At 52.2% G+C, this 18657-nt stretch overlaps 2 protein-coding genes across 6 annotated transcripts in view; one reads left to right on the forward strand and one right to left on the reverse strand.

The window, feature by feature from the left end:
- On the reverse strand, window positions 1-9075 carry UBXN10 (UBX domain protein 10). 3 transcript variants are annotated; one of them, XM_036115585.2, is made up of 2 exons: window positions 8924-9075; window positions 1-2905 (listed from the first exon to the last, which is right to left on the reverse strand). In XM_036115585.2, the coding sequence occupies exon 2, from the start codon at window positions 2888-2890 to the stop codon at window positions 2045-2047; it is 846 nt and encodes a 281-aa protein (XP_035971478.1). In that variant the 5' UTR covers window positions 2891-2905; window positions 8924-9075; the 3' UTR covers window positions 1-2044. The 3 variants fall into 3 exon arrangements, with proteins under 3 accessions (XP_035971478.1, XP_077929855.1, XP_035971477.1); XM_078073729.1 differs by lacking the exon at window positions 8924-9075 and adding an exon at window positions 8437-8705; XM_036115584.2 differs by lacking the exon at window positions 8924-9075 and adding an exon at window positions 7541-7783.
- Window positions 6892-18657, forward strand: part of PLA2G2C (phospholipase A2 group IIC) — a 22368-nt gene continuing 10602 nt past the window's right edge. For 2 of the 3 annotated variants that reach the window (XR_013448359.1, XM_036115590.2), the window contains exons 1-3: window positions 6894-7049; window positions 15746-15854; window positions 17770-17911. Coding sequence is in view for 2 of the 3 variants with exons in the window: in XM_036115590.2 (XP_035971483.1) it covers window positions 15761-15854; window positions 17770-17911 (236 nt within the window). In the remaining variant the exon portion in view is untranslated. Of the gene's footprint in view, window positions 7050-15745; window positions 15855-17769; window positions 17912-18657 lie in introns of all 3 variants that reach the window. The other variant, XM_036115587.2, reaches the window with a different exon arrangement.

Genomic DNA, 18657 nt, shown 5'->3' on the forward strand with positions numbered 1-18657 from the left:
GTTTCACACAAATCAATTTTTATTGTGTCATCATCCTTTTGTTCCCAAAGAAGTTTATTAGGGTGGCTCAAATCTAGCTTTATTCACATGTCCTAAGACACCCTAAAATATTTCTATGTTTCATGCCTTCCACTTTTTTTTGCCACCCCCAAATTCCAAGCTAAATTGCAGCAGCAAAACCCTAAGTGCAGAAGACTCTAGCTCCCTCGAGCACTGTTTCACTGAAGTTTTCTACAGATTTCCTGCCTGGAGAAATTACCGAGTCCCAGGTGGGTGGGATTTTATTCTTACCATAGAGTAGGTGTGCTTTTGTGGGAGGATCTTCCCCCAGCCTCCTAGATCAGAGGCGGATATGCACCTGAGTCTTGGGTGGGAGGTAAACGCCTGTACTGAGAGTACCGGGCTCGACCCCCCAGTCCCCTCCATCATGGTCGCTGGTTGGGAGAGGTGGCCAGCTGCGTGGGCCTGCCCGAGGTGCTGCAAGCCCCAGCTGACCTTTGCAACCAAGCTGGTATTAGGAAATTGGACCACACATTCTGAAAGAACCCACTCTCGAGTGATCTGGGTGGTGTGGGATGCAGGAAGGACAAGGTGAGCCTTCTTTAGAGGAAATGATGTTGGCGTTAATCTCCATGGCTGAGTATCAAGTTGCCGGAAGTAACATTTCCAGCTGCCTTCCTTATCTACGTACAAGACGCACTTGTTGCTGAGGCTGCCACGCTGATAGGCTTCTAGAACCCCTGCCCTCTCTGTGTACCCAGGGGCAGGGAGAGCGCATCCATACTCAGCGCTCTGTGATGGCTGAGCTCTTGAGGGACCGGCTTCCCTACTCTGAATGGTGATTTGGCTACAAAGAGGATCCTGAGGAGAGCTGGAAGCCTTGCTGAACTCCCGATACAAGAGAACTTTGGCAAATTGTCCACGTCACCACTTCAGAGTTGGAAAGCCAAGACCCCGTGGTCTTCAACACAGCTACGGGCTAAGGCATTCAATCAGACAGACACGTGGGCACATGGTCTCTCAGCACAGGTGCAGCCGAGTGACGCCCGACGGAGGCACCCTTGTCCTCCCGGAGGTTCCGAAATCACAGAACAGGGGCACTGCTGTCCCCGCTCCAGGGAGTCTCTGTTGGAAGGAGGCGAGGCACTGAAACCACGTCTCCATACCCAGATAGGCCAAGGGGGCCTTCGGTGCAAACTAGTACAGACTTGTAGTTTGTACAGTTTAAAAACAGAAAGATTCCATTAGTGACAAAAGCAAAGGAAATCAGATTACACCGGTTTTTCTCAGTTTGGGAAGAGTGCTACATACAGAGAGTAGCTACCGGTATTTGCCAACCTACTTATTCTCTATTTAAAAGTGGCTACTTGGCTAATCCATGGTGGTGGAAGCAATTCACTTTCTAGCTCTCAGACTATTTCAGAAACGTTGATGTGTTGGGGGATTCGTATTAGCAAAAGACTTCTTCTCTCCTCTGAAGCCACATCACACAAACAGTAATCCCCAAGAAACGCCAGCCACCCAAGCCCAGCCAAGGGGCTGCTTCCAAGATAGTGTCAACTGCCTGTTTCTTAAAGATGTTTGCAAGAAATACAAATGCCAGTTCGACATTTCCTGAGCCCTGGTTATTTACCAGACTAGAATCCTCTCTGGGAAGTATTTAATCCTGCACCAAATACAGAAAGGCAAACCATTGGCTTCAAGAGAGTGAGAGTTCATTGGAAAGGCACGCGGGTGCTCCAGAAAGGACCCAGAACTCGGGGAAGGGGGAGACCTGGTCACCGTGGTTACAGCAACAGCCCTGGTAACCTGCCAGTCCACTCCAGGGCTGGAGGCAATTTAACGACTGGAGGAGAACCTTCTCAGTGCGCTTGGCGCACGTGCAAACTTCACTCCTTCAGAGGAGGGGCTGTGAAGATGAGTGCCAAGGATCACAGCCGCACCAGGTTCACATGGCACTTGGTACCGAGCTGCCGGGAAGGACACAGCACCCAAGCGTGCTCCTTACTCAGAGACCCAGGACCCCAGCTGGGGCACTGTGGACTCAGGGCTCCCCCTCCCCTTCTTCCTGAGAGATGCCCAGCACCGACTTGTGGGGGATTTTGCACTCCTGCAGAGACCTGGTGAGGTCAGAGAAACGTCTCCTGGGCACCCCCATCACTGCGATGCTGCAGGGCTGGTAAGTGGCCTGGTTCTGGTGTTCGGCCACAGCTACGACGGTCTGTAAGGCGTCGGTGGGCCGGAAATGGTGAACGAACCTTCGGCCCGACGGCGATCTGATGGCCAGCAGAAGCCTCGGCTCTCGATCTGATGTCTCCTCCGCGTCCCCAGCCCTGGGGGAGGTCTGTCTCCTGGTCTGGATGATGACTTTCCTCTCTGGGGAATAAGCAGGAGTTCTGGAATCATCTTCACTTGTCTTCACGGTGCCAGTCTCCTCTTGGTCAAGAGCCTGGATGCTGCCCAGCTGCAGGGAGCCGACCTTTTTAGCTACTGTTTCCACAGACCCCTCCTCCAGGGTCTTCCTGTTGATGGAAGGGAGGACTGGGTATTTATTGAGGGAAGAGGATGCGCCAACCGGCACCTGTTGCAGCAGCTCGGGGATCTCATCAGGAGCTCCCGGGTTTGGAGACTTGGGTGCACAGACTCCCGGTCTCTGGCTGCTTGGCGACTCGCAGGGGATGGCTGGAGGCAGGGAGGCTGGCGCGCGGTGAGGGCACAGCTCTGTGCCCTGTGGTCTGTGCAGACTGGGCCGCGTCCGTCCCTTGGCGGACTTGGGCCTGAGGACGTGCATGTTGGCCGAGTCTGGCTGCCAGATGAAGCTGTCAGCTGTCGAGCTGCCGACGGTGCTGCGTTCAGGGGGGGCTAGGTTCACAGGGGCTTCTGTGGCCATTGCTTCTGCAGACCCCTAAGGAAGCAGGAGAGAAGAGAAGCCGTGGATTACACTTCCCAGGACTCCTGCCTCCAAGCCAGTCACCCCCGGGGGCCGGAATTAGTGCCAACTGGCCAGGAGGGCTTCTCTCTGGATTTCGGGCATCGGGGGAGGGGCACCGGCTGCCATTCATTCCTTCGCTCTATCAGTCATTCCAATCACTTGGAAAAATCAGTGAACCAAGAGTGAGGGAAGACAGGTGTGGAGCCCACCAGTAAAGAGGTATTTTCAATGAGTAATAATTGACGTGAAATAAACAAAGTAGGCACCACAGAGTGACTGGTGGTGGCGGGGAGACAAATTCTTATTCTCACAGGGGTAGGGGATACTTTAAGCTGAGAGACCAGAGGGATGAGAAGCAACAAGCCTTGTCACAATCCAGAGCGGGGACTGGCTAATTTTTTCTGAACATGTTTTCAGTATTTGGGAGCCACGTGATCTCTCTTCCAATGATTCAACCCTGCCCTCGAAGCCACTGACCCGTTTTCCCTCTCTCCCCTAGGCCTTTCCTGACTCTCCCTTTCTACCCACAGTCTGACCTTCCTTCCTTTTCCTTCCTCTTTTCATTCAGCTTTGCCGCCCTTTTAGTTACTATTAACAGTAACAGTAATCCCCAAGGTGTCTCTGCACAAATCACTTAATGTCAAAAATCCCTCCACCGCCCTAACTTTGTCACCAGGGGGGTGGGGAAGGGGAGGGGGGGCACCGTTGCTGATCTCGGCCCATTGGCCAGAACTCACAGGGAGGTACACAGGTTCTAGACCAGGGGCCAGCAAGCCTTTTCTGTAAATGGCCAGATAGCCAATATTTTCAGTTTTGCCGGCCACGGGGTCAGTCGCAACTCTACAACTCTGCCCTTGGGGTGTGACAGCCGCCGCAGACAGCAGGTAAATAAACGGGTGAGGCTATGTGCCAATAAAGCTTCGTTTATGGACACTGACCTTTGAATTTCATATCATTTTCATGTGGCACAAAAGATTCCTTTTCTTTCTATTTTTTTCCCCAACCATTTAAAAGTATAAAGCCTATTCTTAGCCCACAAGCCACACAAAACTGGCAGTGGGCCATCGTGTACCAAACCGTGTCTTAGACCCACTCCACAGGGGACTCTGCGCACGCGCTAATCCTACAGATGTAGGAGCCAGAGGGTGAGAGCAACTGCCCCCTGGTCACAAAGCCAGTTATTGGTAGAGCCTGAACTAGAACCCAGGTCTTGTGACACCCGGCCGTGTTCTGGAGGACCAGGCTTCGCCTTCTGTCTTCCCAGCTACCTGGTGAACACTCTGAGGGCCTCTGTATGTGCGTCTCCCGCTAGGGGTGCTCATGCGTGCTAGCCAAATCCCACAGAAGCCCCGTGTTCCCAAGGTCGGTAGGAGGCGTGGGCATTCCTCTGTGCAGGCCCGAATTGCCAGATCGGGTCTCTTTCTCCCCTCCTCACCATCTAGGTGGCCCCTTCATTAACCTGATTACGACCACCTCCCCCTTCCACGCCCTGCTTACATCCTTCCCTGGACACCGTGGGGCGTCTAGGGCTCCTGTCCTCCCTTGGAATCCTGACCACCACTGCACAGGCTGACCAGGTGTCTCCCCACCCTCTAAAGGCCTTCTGGTAATTTCCCAGTGCCCCATGGTCCCCAAGCAGCAGCATGTCTGAGTGCAAAGGAACCAGGACCTGATGTCCTAAGTCTGGGGTTCTGCTGCAGGCTCTGCCGAGAGTTAGCTGAGCCACCGTGGGACCGCCATTCTACCTTTCTCATACATCTCTTTCCTCATCTATAGAATTAGCCATATGACCTTGAAAACATTATTTAAATACCTCCCAGGTCAGTCCCTTTATCTGCAACAGGAAGACAGTAATACAAAATCATGGAACCACGGCTGTAAGCACCGGGCTCGGTGCATGTGTAGTCAAGGCTTAAGAAGAGTTAAGGTTCTTTTGCTTTTGTGTGGTTTTCTGTTTGCTTAGTGTTTTCTATTATTTTAGGTCCAAAAGCCCTACCTGTTGCTGCAGAGCTTTTTCCCCAGGGGGCCTTCGGTGGTTCTGCTCCTAGTCACCTCTAACCAGCCAGGCAAATCCTGGGACCCATGCGTGCCCCGCCCACTGCACAGTAACGCGGGAAGGTTGATTTCAGCGAGCTACTGCCTATGAACTTGCCTCAAAAATGCAGAATAATGCTTTTTCTAAGAAATGCCTTCTAATGCCCCACTTTAATTGCATCCTAACCTCAAACCAACTTACTCCAAGCTACCTTCGTCACACAATCCTGAGCAATGCAATTCCAGCCCTGTAGCTTTGCATTCTAACATTATCGTTCTGTGCCTCTTACCCATGTTGCCAAATTTTAGAAAGTATCCCACTCCTCTCCATTGAAACCATACCCAAACAAAACACAGTCTTCCCCTACGTTCCCAAGGTACTAGCCAGTTCGAAAGCTACCCTCCCTTTCTTAACTTAAAGGCCTCTATGTTTGCTCCACTCCGTCCACAGACTGGGTCTTTCCACACGCCCATCTTCCACTTCTCACTAGGTTTTCACACCCAGTCTGGCTGCTGGGAGTTCAGGAACCTTCTCCTTGGCATGAAAAAATGCCGGCCCGTCTCCTTGTTAATTTAATCTATTTTCTGATCAACTGTGAAGAATGTGGTTTTTCCGCTGTTGGCTTAGTTCTAAAGTCTTTCATTTGTAATTAAGCAGCTCTACACTTTAACTCAGGATGACACGAGAAGGTCGTAATTGTCCAACTGTTCTGCCAAAGATAAGTTCAATTCGGGAACGAGCTCCCCTTCTCGGCGCCTCCCCCCCCTCCAGGAATGGCTATTAATTTGCCACAGCTTCTACAGAATTATCACAGACTTGGCTTCTAACTCCCACACATGCCTCGGGAAGGTTTAACTGTCAGTAAGTTTGGTAACTTAGAAACCTCTTCCTTAACAACTTTGATGAGGAAAGTCATGTGTTCTCGCAGGCTCTCTGCTGGATTATTTTTAACAGTAAAACTTGAGTATGTGCATGCACTTTCTATACCTTTTGGTACTATATAATTATCCATGTTCAGGGGGTGTCATATTCAAGACACCCTGGTCATAAGATAACATGACTGCGAGCTATCTCAGAGAAAAAAACCTCAATTATGACTAATTCCTATAAGCCCACTCATGGTTATTTAGAGATTAACACCTCCTTCAGGTAAAACCGTTCCATCGAACCTGCTTTCATAACCCACTGCCTCCTCCTGAGTGCAGGGACCATCTGTTACACGGAGGGAGCACCAACTCTCCCCAGCATCTATTCCATAGAGAGGCGAAGCTGGGGGGGAACAGGTGTTTGGGGACCTGGGCCAACCGTGCCTTTGTACCCACACCTTGGGTCCCAAACTCTGCCCACCCCCCTGGGTCCAGGAAGGCTTGGGCAGTGCCCATCATTACCCCACTCAGCTCATTTCCCCACCTCCGGGCCTGGCAGCCACGAAACCACAAAGTGATTTGACAAGATCTAGGTGTAGGCATCCATCAAGCTGTCAGCTGAATAGGCAAGTGGCCTGTTTACTTAAACAGAATAGCTGCACCCCAGAGGCCTGCCAGGAGTCGGGAAACAAACATTCTTCCTAACTGTTTCCAGGGAACTGCCAAAAGGTGCCCATTGCTTAAGATGAATTGCCAAATCAACTGGAAACGAAGAACATTGGACAGGAAAGGCTGAGGCCATATTCCTGCTTTCCAAAGGAGCCCACCTCTCAGCACAGGGTCAGACCACCCCATTTCACTCACAACCCAAATCTAAACCCACAGCAAATGCAGTAAAATACACCCACCCACATACCATCTGCTGATACATACCGAGGATGCATACATTTGAATTGGTCTTTTAAAAATGTTTATCAGTTAATACTATCCCCTGCCAACAACCCCCCCCCCCCAATCCGCCCCCTGTGAGGCTTTCAAGATGAAAGCATTCAGAGGAATCAACAGGAGATGGTAGTTGGCCTGAGCAGGAGAAAACTTTGGTACCATTCCCAGTTCTACCCCCGACTAAATGATTAGAATGCACTGTCCCACGCAGAGTGCCACGTTTAAAAGGGGGAGTGGAGAAATTGGACCACAAGCCACCAAGTGATCAAAGGTTTGGAAAAGGCAGTGGGGATGGTTGCAAGAGCAGCGTGGGGGAGGGGGGAGGTGGAGGAGGAGAGCTCAATTATTTCCAAGTACGGAGAGCTCTAAAAGGAAGGAGCTGAGCTGGAACAGCGGAAGCAGGCATTTGGGGGAGGGGCAAGAAAGAACGCCTAGAAAGTGAGAGGTGCTTGGGGGAAAGAGCATGGGTCTGGGGGAGGCTCTGATCCGGTTCCGGTCTCTCCGTGTGCAGGACGTCCTTTGGGCCCTGTGGGTCTGTCCGTGTCCCCCGTCCGCACTGCCCTGCCGGGCGCGGTTTCCCAGGCCCCTCGGCTTCCGCGGAGCCCGGGAACTGTCCCATTCCGGCAACGGTGAGCTGGGCCGGGCTGGCTTTGCCCCGCGAGTTGCCGCTTCTCCCCGGGCCCCGTCCTGTACCCCGGGGGCGCCACCGGGGCCGAGGCCGGGGAGCCCCCGCCGCGTCCCCAAGCGGCAGGGCGCGCTCACCTGGGCCGCTGCTCCATCCGCCGCCGGCGCCCGGCTCCGTCCCGCTGGTAAACAGCCCGCGTCTCCGGGGCAACGCGGCGGAGGGGGCCACGTGCTTCCGGTCGGTGGGGCCCGGGGGCGCGCGGGTGGGGGGCCTCCTGGCTCCTCTCCCGGGGCCGGGCTGGGGAGCACCGTGGGCTGTGACCTGGGGGCAGGCCCCGGCCCGCTCAGTGACCCCGGTTTGGGGAGAAGCTGCTGGACTGACTGATTTCTGGGCACCCTCCAGGCTCAGTGGCTGCTTTTAGGGCTTGTGTTGAGTTGGGGCCTCTCGTCCTTGTCTGTTCTCAGTGCAAGCCTTCAACACCGAGTCCGTGACCTCCCTTCCACATTGGCCCCCCACTCCCGGCCGCTGCTGGACCCTTGATATCAACTACATCTGCCCTGCTTTGCCCCTCCTAACCAGGACCCCTCTACTTCCAGCAACCCCAGTCACCTCTACCCCATTTGTCTTTCGCAGCCCATTGCCCTCTGCGCTTTCTTGCCGCCCACCAGCCTGCTTCTTCCCTGCCCTGTCCAGCCCACGGTCCTTTACCCAGGCCATTCCCTTGCGAGAATCCCCCATGCCCTTGTCCTGCTACCTCTTCCTCCCTCCCACCTGATGAAACTCCATCAGTCTACCTACACCCAGGGGCTGAAGACACCTGGACCAGCCACGGACTTCAGCGTAATTTGCGGAAAGGTGTGGTCTCCAACGTCTCCTGGACCCTTAACCCCACGCAGAAATCCTTCCACTCCCCCTCCCCCCCGCCCGTTTAGTTCTGTCTCTTCTCTCCTTCGTGGTTATTTCAAACCTTGTCCTCTCTCCTGAAACCTCTCCCCTCTCCCTTGCCCCTCCTCCCACGCAGAAGAATCCTCACCTCCCTCTTCAGAGAGAAAGGAGAAGCCATCCTATGGAAGCCTTGTTAGTGTTCTGCCATCAGACTACACATTTGCCTGCTTTCCTCCGTCCCTCCTGCTCGAATGGGAGGGTACACGTCCTCTGACTCTGTCCAAGACCTACTGCTCTTCCAAACGGCCCCGAAGCCAGTTCCCTGCCACAGGGCCACACACATACACTCCAGACCTTTGCTCCTGCTGTTCCCGATGCCTGGAAGATTCTTCTCCACCTTCCCCAAACTCTGCCTCCTCCCTTCCTTTGCCTAATGCCCACTTACCCTTCAGATCCCAACTTGATGAATGAAGACTTTCTTCCAAAATGAAATTAAGATAGCTTCAGAAGGAGCCCTTACTGGACTATTATTGTCTGCCAGGCACGGTTCTAGACTCTTGGAATGTGCAGATGGAAGATAATGTTAGTAGACATCCAAGACCAAATTATCAGAGGAAAGAATTAGGATTCATTACCTAGCATTGCGGCCAGATATCTGCTATCTTGTGTATCCCGGGCACATGGACACAGGATTGCGATAGGGCATGACTCCATCCGCCAGACAAGATGGTCACAGTTTGGTTGAGGAGGTGTGTCACACGTCCCTAAAGAGTTACAAATGAGATTGTTTTCAATACAGTTTGAGCCAAGAATGGAAGAGCGGGTGCAGGCCGGACGTGGTTATGTGCCACGTGACTGACACTGATAGGAAGGTCTTCGGGCCCCGGGAGGAGGGGATCATTTCGGCAGCGATGTTTCTTCCTGTGTCAGCGAAGCTGCACCTGACCTGTGGGAGCTGCTGCTGGGCACGCCTCCTGCTAGGGTCACCCCCTGACCCGCCCTGGACATCTGGGGTGGCATCTGAGGCCCCAAGAGGGTGCAGGAGGTGATGGTTTTAGGAGCTACTGGCTTTGCAGCTCTGTGCTAGTGGTGGCTTATTTCTTGTAAATGATTCTGTCAGAAATATCTAAGCAATGCTCTTCAGGCCTTCGACGCCCACCCAAAAAAGATTAAAGTAGATTCTTCATCAGCTATTTTAATAGCACCTAAGAATTATGCAATCTTTTGGAAAATCAAATTGGCTTCTCCCCCTGCCCCCCGCCGTGTGTGTGTGTGTGTGTGTATGTGTGTGTCCCCACGTGGGCATGCAGTGAAATGGTGCTTATGCCTAGGGTCTGTTTAATATTCAGCAGCAGGTGCCCTTTGCTCCCTGGTGTCAAGTATCGTGCAGTGCCAGGGGGAGGCTGAAGGGAAGGAGCCAACCAGCCAATTGCTGTGCCTTCCTGCTCTTTAAAGAGAGAGGTGACTTTGCTACATTTGTCTCCCCTCTTTCTTTAAAGAGCATGTCTTCAAAGGACGAACCTTATAATGCCCCGTCTCGGGCACACGCGCAAAATGGATTCTCAGTAAACATGGCCAGAGGTGCCTGCCTTGCCAGGTTAAATGTGGACTCACCCTCCTTTCCAGCCATGGTTCCCTTACTCCCTGGCTTTCTCCATGGGGTCCAGCCAGCTTGGTCCCCAAATAGGCCTTCAGTCTTTTCATCTCCAGGGTCTTTGCTCATGCCTGCCCCACCCTGCTTCCTTCCTTGAAGTCAATCCAAATTTACTGATCCTTCAAGGCCGTTGTTAAAAAGTCACCTCTTTCATGGAGGCCTTTCCTGACCACCTCCTCCCCACCCCCAAGCCTTCTTTTGCTGATCCCTTTCGGTCCAGTGGAATGTGCCCAAGATGGCAACATGCACCCTCACCAGGTCAGTTCCTCTGATCTTCAGGGCTGTCTCCCAGAAAGGCATCATTGGCCTCCTTTGCCCAGAAAAACCAACTGACCCTCAGGGTCCTTCAAATTCTTGAGTGGCAGAGCAGTTCCAGAACCCCAATCTGGCTGATTCCACCCCATACTCCAGAGCCCACCCCCACCCTGGCACTCCCACATGGCGCCTTTACCTGTACCCGCCTATTGTGCTGGTTGTGAGGTGGTAGGCATGGCCCCTGGAGTCCAGGCTTGAGTTCGAATCCCGGCTCCACTACTTGCTAGCTGCAGACCTTGGGTAGCTGATTACACTTCCCTGCCCCTTGCTTTCTATCTCTATAGAATGTAGGTGGTTAAGAATGGGAGTGTGGCGGGGGTGAAATCAGACGCTACCTATAAAGGTCTTAGCACAGTGCCGGGCACATGGTGAATGCTTGGCGAGGGTTAGTGCTCATTATCGTGTTGGTTTCACCCTCCGGTGTGCCTCTCCTTCAGCTCCTCCTGAGCTCCTCTAGGCTAGGAACGTGCCTGTGTCTGAGTCCCCTGCTTTGCCCACACAGTGCCTGCTTCACAGGAGGCGCTCAGCAAATGAAATTAATTAAGAGACAATGCTGATTCCACAGCTGGCTTTTCCACCGAGGGACCCGGCTGGCTGCCACTTGGTATCCCCCAGGGATATCTGATTTGAAGTCTAAATGACCTCCCCCAGGGTTGGGCTGAAGGCAAAAGCTTCAGTGTCTCAGCAGCTTGTCCCCAAAGAGCAGCTGGCCTCTTTTTGAACTAGCAGCTTCCAGATTTTGGAGTCTATACCCAGTGTATTATTCTGCCCTTGATCCCATTAGACGTGTTGATTGAGACCCTGGATAATCTTCAAGCAGAAGGGGGAGAGGCCAAGAGGCTTCTGGTAGAGAGGCCAAGAGGCTGGCACAGTTACTATGTATCTTGTTGCCTCAGCTTCCCAAGAGGCCCTGCAAGAGGGAAGTTTCTAGATAACGAAATCTGCCTCTTGAAGTACTGCAGGTTTCTATTGTTTCCCCATATTGTTGGAAAACATCCATAAATGTCGTGCCTCCTTGCCCGTCTTCTTAAGCAGAACATAGAAAACATGGTACCTCACCTTGGCTACAGTTGACCAAGTGCTTTCGACCTCAGGAACTTGTTGAATCTTGCTGGCAATCCGTGGGGGGTCAGGCTCATTGTCTCCACCTCACAGGTGATGAAGCGAAGGCTCAGGGACCTTAAATGGCTCTCCCAGGAGGTGGTGGTGCCCTGCTCCAACCCTCTTCTCCGACAGAGAATCTGGAGTTATTTGCCCTGCACTTTGGCAATCTCCTACACAATGCAGCCTTTTCTTGACGACTTGAAGTCAACAACCACTCCAGGCGCAACAGCGTTGCTGTAGCTAGAACCATCTGCCCCTATACTCAGTGGCCCCAGGTTCGTAGGCTTGGTCCGTTACTGTTTTCATCACTCCCGTCTCTCCCTTGCCTGCCTCCTAACAGCCTCCACTATAACTCCCTTCCTGTTCAACCGCTGCGTCTGAGAAAAGGAGGCTGACCCCTTGCTGGGATCGTGTCTCAAATAAGAGCGCTTGTGGCATCTGCTTGGATGCTCGGGCCATTTTGGTTTTGTTTTCTTAGCGGTGTTTTGGATAGGTAGAGCTCTCGGCGCAATGCCCCACAGGGAAGCAGGAGAACAGCTCAGGGTTCGGGATGCCGCCTTTGGCACCCACACACCTGGGGCGAGTCCTGGCTCCGTCACTTTGCAGGGCAAAATACCCAACCCCCGCCAGTCTCTGTTCTCCCATCTAGAAACTGGGGTTGATCATCTAGGCCACATGGGGAGTATTGGAAGAGGATTTAGGGAGATAATCCACAAACCCTGCTTAGCCCATGCTGGCCCTCGGTAGTGTGTATTTTTGTTTCTATTTCTGTAACTCAAAACATGATCGGACTCTGATCATTCATTCATTCCTTCATTCATTCCTCAAATATGTATTTATTTCCCATCTCTCCGTGCCTGGCTCTCTTATCTGCACAATGAGGGTGATAGCAGTACTTCTCCAGCCGGGAGCCGGGAGGACTTACTGTGAGGTGCTCAGAAGCCTCGCAGGGTGTAGAAGTGTGACACACCACCAGGCCCTGCATGTGCCGGTAGGCACTGGGAATAAATAGGTGAACGAAATAGCGTGATCTTTGACTTACGGAGCTCACGGGTTCTTCCCTCCTTATTTTCTCCATGGGGAGAAAAGCCAACCAACGTTTCAGTGTTGTCTGCGTCAGATGAATTGATGGGTCTGAGAGCATTGCTCACAGAGACCTGCCAACCCGCCGCTGCCACGCTAGAAGCTGACACTAGAGTCCATGCCATGCTCCCCCCCCCCCCCACGCTCTCGCCCTTCCTCACGTCCCTGGGCCGCCAACCCTGTGATCTTGCTTTCAGTTCAGCACAATCCAAAGCACCCGCAAAGGATCAGTCAGAGTAGAGAACCGTGCCCGTCTTGCCTAAGTCATAGCCGTGGAGGCCAGTGTCTGTGAAAATGCTCTGTCACCCTCAAAAGGCCACACGGGCAAGAGGTCTAGGCAGGCAGCCTGGTGAGGGGGAAAGAGCGCTGAATTTGGAGGTTGGGACCAGAGGTTACGTCCCGGTCCTGCCACTTGGTAGCTCTGTGTCCCTTCTCTCTGAGCCTTGATTTCCTCAACTGCCAAACAAGAAAGTGATAGGCTCTACCTGTCCGGTTGTATGAGGAGCAGATAGGAGTGGAATACAAATTTAAGGTAATTCAAGGCCCCCTCAAACTCCTCCTTTTAGAGGTGAGTTCACTGCTTATCAGTCTACATGGGCTTAGATTGGCCTCCCTGGACACAGACTCTGAGACAGGAAGTGCATTCTTGGGAGGCTCCCAGGAGAGACACCTGTCGGGAAGTGAACAGAGCAAGATTGGAGAGAGGGAGAAGGTGACACACAGAGGGAGAAGCTGACAGAGAGGGAGAAGCTGGCACACAGAGGGAGAAGCTGACACACAGAGGGAGGAGCTGACACACAGAAGGGGAAGCTGACACACAGAGGGAGAAGCTGACACACAGAAGGGGAAGCTGACACACGGGGGAGAAGCTGACAGAGAGAGAGAAGCTGACACACAGAGGGAGAAGCTGGCACACAGAGGGAGAAACTGACACACAGAGGAATAAGCTGACAGTGAGAAGCTGGCACACAGAGGGAGAAGCTGACACACAGAGGGAGAAGCTGGCGCACAGAAGGAGAAGCTGATGTACAGAGGGAGAAGCTGACACTCAGAGGGAGAAGCTGGCACACAGAGGGAGAAGCTGGTGCACAGAAGAAGAAGCTGACACAGAGGGAGAAGCTGGCACACACAGGGAGAAGCTGACAGAGAGGGAGAAGCTGGCACACAGAGGGAGAAGCTGACACACAGAGGGAGAAGCTGACAGAGAGGGAGAAGCTGGCACACAGAAGGAGAAGCTGACACACAGAAGGGGAAGCTGACACACAGAGGGAGAAGCTGACAGAGAGGGAGAAGCTGACACACAGAGGGAGAACCTGGCACACGGAGGGAGAAACTGACACACAGAGGAAGAAGCTGACAGTGAGAAGCTGGCACACAGAGGGAGAAGCTGACACACAGAGGGAGAAGCTGGCACACAGAAGGAGAAGCTGGCATGCAGAGGGAGAAGCTGACAGAGAGGGAGAAGCTGGCACACAGAAGGAGAAGCTGATACTCAGAGGGAGAAGCTGACAGAGAAGGAGAAGCTGACACTCAGAGGGAGAAGCTGGCACACAGAGGGAGAAGCTGGCACACAGAGGGAGAAGCTGGTGCACAGAAGAAGAAGCTGACACAGAGGGAGAAGCTGCCACACAGAGGGAGAAGCTGACACTCACAGGAAGAAGCTGGCGCACAGAGGAGGAGCTGGCACAGAGAGGAGAAGCTGACACTCAGAGGGAGAAGCTGACACACAGCGGGAGAAGCTGACAGAGAAGGAGAAGCTGACACTGAGAGGGAGAAGCTGACACTCAGAGGGAGAAGCTGACACTCAGAGAACTTGACACAGAGGGAGAAGTTGGCACACAGAGGGAGAAGCTGGCACACAGAGAAGCTGACTCACAGAGAAGCTGACGCACAGAGGGAGAAGCTGATGCACAGAGGGAGAAGCTGGCGCACAGAGGGAGAAGCTGACAGAGAGGGAGAAGCTGGCGCACAGAGGAGGAGCTGGCGCACAGAGAGACACTGATTTCATTACCAGTAACGCACCCAGGTCCCTTTCTTTGTCTCTCCAAAGCGTCATCACCTGCTCATTTACAAGACGTGTGTGCCTTCTTCTTGGACTACGCCATCACGTGGTTATTTTTGCAGACTCAGAAGAGGAAAGGGAGCCAGCCTGTAGAGATGGAACCTAATTTAAAAATCTCCCTGCGGCCCTTGGAAGGGAGGCTGGCTGGGACCAGGCCTGGTCAGGGCGGAGCCTTACAACCTCCACCGGAATCTGGCCAGAGAGGGGCAGAAGTAGCAAAGACGCCTGATGAACGGGCCCGGGGCTCTGCACAGGACACTCATTTTGAAGTTTTCCTGGGAAACTTTGTCACAGGGAGTAAATCTAGCCAAAGCTCTGTGCCTGCCAAATTCTCCAGGCTCAACGGAGCTATTGTTCATACTCCAAGTCCTGCTGTTATCAGATTTAGCCTGATTTCTGATGGGCCGCCTCAAGACCACTTGCATTTAGAGAGAGCTGTTGCCGGAACAGGGGGCGCTCCTGGGGATCATGGGGGACCCTGAGCCCTCCTCTGTTGTCCTGTGAGAAGCGAGCCACATATGAGGACCCTTAGCGTTGCAATTATAACAAGAGGGCTGCGTTTCGCTGTCAAAGCATTTTACAGTATCGAGCAGCTTTACCTGCACTGTTTCCATTGGTCCCCCCAAGTCTGTGAAGCTGAGGGCTCTGTGGGTTCAAGGAAGCTGTTCTGACTCTTGTTTCCATCTCTAAAGCAATAGCAGAGCCTCTCCGTTTGTGAGGGTTAAATCATGGAATACCTGTGAGGACCTTAAAGAAAACAGCACTTGGCATTGAGTAACTTCTTAATAAATGTCCGAAATTACTGATAGGTATTTTAGACTCACTTGATAGGAGGGGAAGCCGAGATTCAGAGGGGCTAAGCTCCTGAATGAGATACCTGATACCAAGGAAGGAAGACATGGGCAGGGGGCCCACCGTGCAAATGGGGCTAGACTTCCTGGACTGGGATTTCCATCACAGACCCCCTGGATGCCTTTAAACTTGGAAACAGAGGAAACACTGACTCCTCAAAAGAAACAAAGAAAGAGATGAAGGGATGTTGCCAGAAAAAGAAAAGAAACACTTGCACTTTTCAGAAACAACTGAGCCCTTCGTATCTTTATATTTAGGTCTAAATACCAGAAGGGGTATCATATTCAGAACATAATTAGGTTTGAAAAAGATCCCTTTGCTCTGAGCCTTGCGTTGTGATTGGGGTTTTGCACCCACATGGCCTCGCCTCATTTTGGTCATTTTCAGGCTGGCAGACCCTTCATGAGCAGAGTAAGGTGTGATCACGGTGCCTCCAACCCCCTGGTGTCCTCAGGAATGAAGGCCTTTGGGGTTCTCGTGGTCTTTGCCTCCTGCCGTAAGTAGTACCGAGCCGGAGCCAGGAGAGCTCCAGGGCGCTGTCCTCCTGTCTGGGTGTCTGTGTCTCGGGGCAGCCCCTCCTGACGTGGCATCGGGTGAGGGGAAAACCAGGTGTCACTCAAAAGAGAATCGGGAGTGGGACAGGCTTCCACCAAAGTCCTCCTCCTTCTGTTTCTTCTACAAAATGGGTTGGTCCCAGCATTGGGACCTCACAAAACTTCGAGAAAATCAAAGCTTGCTAACCATTTGCTAAGAAAAAGGGCCTTGACTACTGTTTAACCACACCCCCCCTTCGGGAGCCTTTTTTTTCCTCCCCTCCGGTTGCCTTTGTTTAATGTCACGTAGATTCCAGAACAAAAACGCAGACATATATTGAGCTAATTTAGGGACAATTAATTCTCATCAGAAAGGCTCTCTTATGGTGACTTATGGAATAATGGATAATTTTAAGTCATTGCTACCAGGAGATCAGATAACACACCTCTGCACGGTGAGAAAGAACTTACTAGCAAACCGTGTTGGGTTTGTGGAAAACTCTTTGACTCTGATGAGTTTGATTAGTAGAGATTTCTCCAGATCCATTTTTCCTTTGTTTCAAGCTGTGTAGCTTTCGGGTCCCTAAGTCAAAATGTCAAAAATGCAGCACCCATTTTCCCGTTAGTCCGTAGTGGAATTTACAGTTTTCAAGATCATGGGGGGCGGGGCATAGGCAGGGAGGACCACTTCTGTAGCCCCCATGGTGGGCCCTCCACGAGCCCAGAGTCTTCACTCTCTTGAGGAACTGCTGTGACAGCAGGAACCACCCCCGGCGTCCCCACCCCTTCTGAGGTGCTTTAGAACAACAAAACCACAGTTTCACGTGGGGAGTCTCCTTGTGAACATGTCCCAAACCCCTCTGTCTCTGTGTTTCTTCCTCAAGTTCACGTTGTTATGTTACTTTATTGCAAAATTAACATATGCGGGTAATTAAAAAGTAAAATAAGTGAACAGGACAAGATAAAGCCACTTTGCATCCTTCCCAAACCCTAGTCCTTTTCCTACACCCAGATGTAACCACTTTAAGAGTTTCATAGATACGCTTCTAGGCTTTTCCACACATACATTTCAACCATTTTAATAGAAAAGTAATACATGGTCATTGTGGAAAAAAAAAAAAGTCAAACAGCATAAAAGTATATAAATGGTGTCTATCTTCTTCTCCACCTACTTCCTCAATCCCACTGCCCGGAGACATTGCTATTAAAAGTAGATGTTTTCAAGACACCATTTAGTTATTCTCCCTCTGTCAGTGGATATGTGGGTGGTGTTCAATTTTTTGATACCACAAGGGATGTGCTGCAGCAAACATCCCTGTGTGTGTGTGTGTGTGTGTGTGTGTGTGTATATATTCTTCCCCCACTTCCATAAACATTCTGTAGAAGTAAAAATTCCCGGGCCCATGTATATTTGCCATTAAAAAAATAGATTGAGGGCATCTTTTCTGCCTCTTGAGTGTTTTGTTTCTCCTGTGAGATTATAAATGCCTGATGATATTTGTAGGAACTGGCATCTCTGGTTTTGAACCATTCCCGTTAATGTTGCATCAGACCCAAGGGTGTTTCTGCGGGGATGGTGGTTTTTCACTTGGGGAGGGGGAAGACATGGTGGACAGTAATGTCCCGAACATCGTGGAAGCTGGGTTCTCATCCTGGGCTAGCAAGAAACTGGCTATGGGACACGGTGTTCTGATCCTATTACTTTCCCCCATGAAAGGGGCTGATGATCCCAGCCATGCCCATGTCTGAGGGCATGTTTTGGGGTGGGTGTGGGGGGGTGTCTCCTGATGTCCCGGATGCAAGCGCTCTAGGTACGGATCTCCGGGCTGACATTGTTCTCACTACCCCGTGTCTTCTTTCTTATGTTCTGGCCGGCAGTGGTGGCCTCTGCCCACAGCAGCTTCTGGTTTCAGAAGATGGTCAAACACATCACAGGGCGGAGCGCCTTCTTCTCATATTATGGATACGGCTGCTACTGTGGCCTTGGGGGCAAAGACACCCCCGTGGATGACACTGACAGGTGAGTCCCGAGGCGCCAGGCCTGCTTTCCTTTGATTTGCACTGAGACCCGGGCCTGAGGGTGAGGCAGGGTGTTAGGACTCTCGCATTGCGAGTGACAGGAGCCCACCGGTGGTTTGCTGCTCTGTAGCCACCATCTCGAAATTCTTGTGTCCGAACAACGTGCTCCAACTTCTCATGTTGCACCAGGCCTCGAAAATCATCCAGTGAGTCCTGCTCAGAGCCGCAGAACCGTCTTCAATTCTCAAACGTCACGGCAAACGTGATCTTCGCTCAGCAACCCAGTTTTTAGGATTAGACCACAGCAAGGCTGCCCTGCTGTCTCCCGGGCCTAATTCCACATTCCGGGAGAGAGAATCCCAGTGCCCCAGTTTGGAGAAGTTGTCCATCTGGGCGAAGCCACATGGCCCAACGTGGCTGCCAGGCCTACTCTTCAGCGTGGGGGTGGGGAGCGTGAGTCCCCAGAAGAAGTGGAGGTTGGCGTGATGTGGCAAGGGCATGGGGAGGTAGGAAACAGGATAGTTTGCACATCATTCATTTGAAGAAATAAGAAACAAGGTGTTTCTCGCCACTTTTAACCTCGCGTGCATAAATATGTTCCTGCAGCAGGGCCTGAAATGTCACTCCTGGAGCTTGAGTCCTCGGGGCTGGGCTCCTGAGAGCATGGAATATTCCAGCTGGAGGGATCCCTGAGCCCTACAGGGGCACTGACCCTGATGGAACCCCATGATGTGCCGAGCACTGGGG

This window comes from Halichoerus grypus, chromosome 5, assembly GCF_964656455.1.
Source record: "Halichoerus grypus chromosome 5, mHalGry1.hap1.1, whole genome shotgun sequence".
Lineage (NCBI taxonomy): Eukaryota > Metazoa > Chordata > Mammalia > Carnivora > Phocidae > Halichoerus > Halichoerus grypus.

Coding starts and splice junctions, on each gene's coding strand:
- UBXN10 (XM_078073729.1), bottom strand. CDS start 8,466: ATGGCTTCTCCTTTCTCTCTGAAGAGGGAG. Junction 2,906..8,436: donor CTTTCTCTCTGAAGAGGGAG/GTGAGGATTCTT, acceptor CTGCTTCCTTAG/GGGTCTGCAGAAGCAATGGC.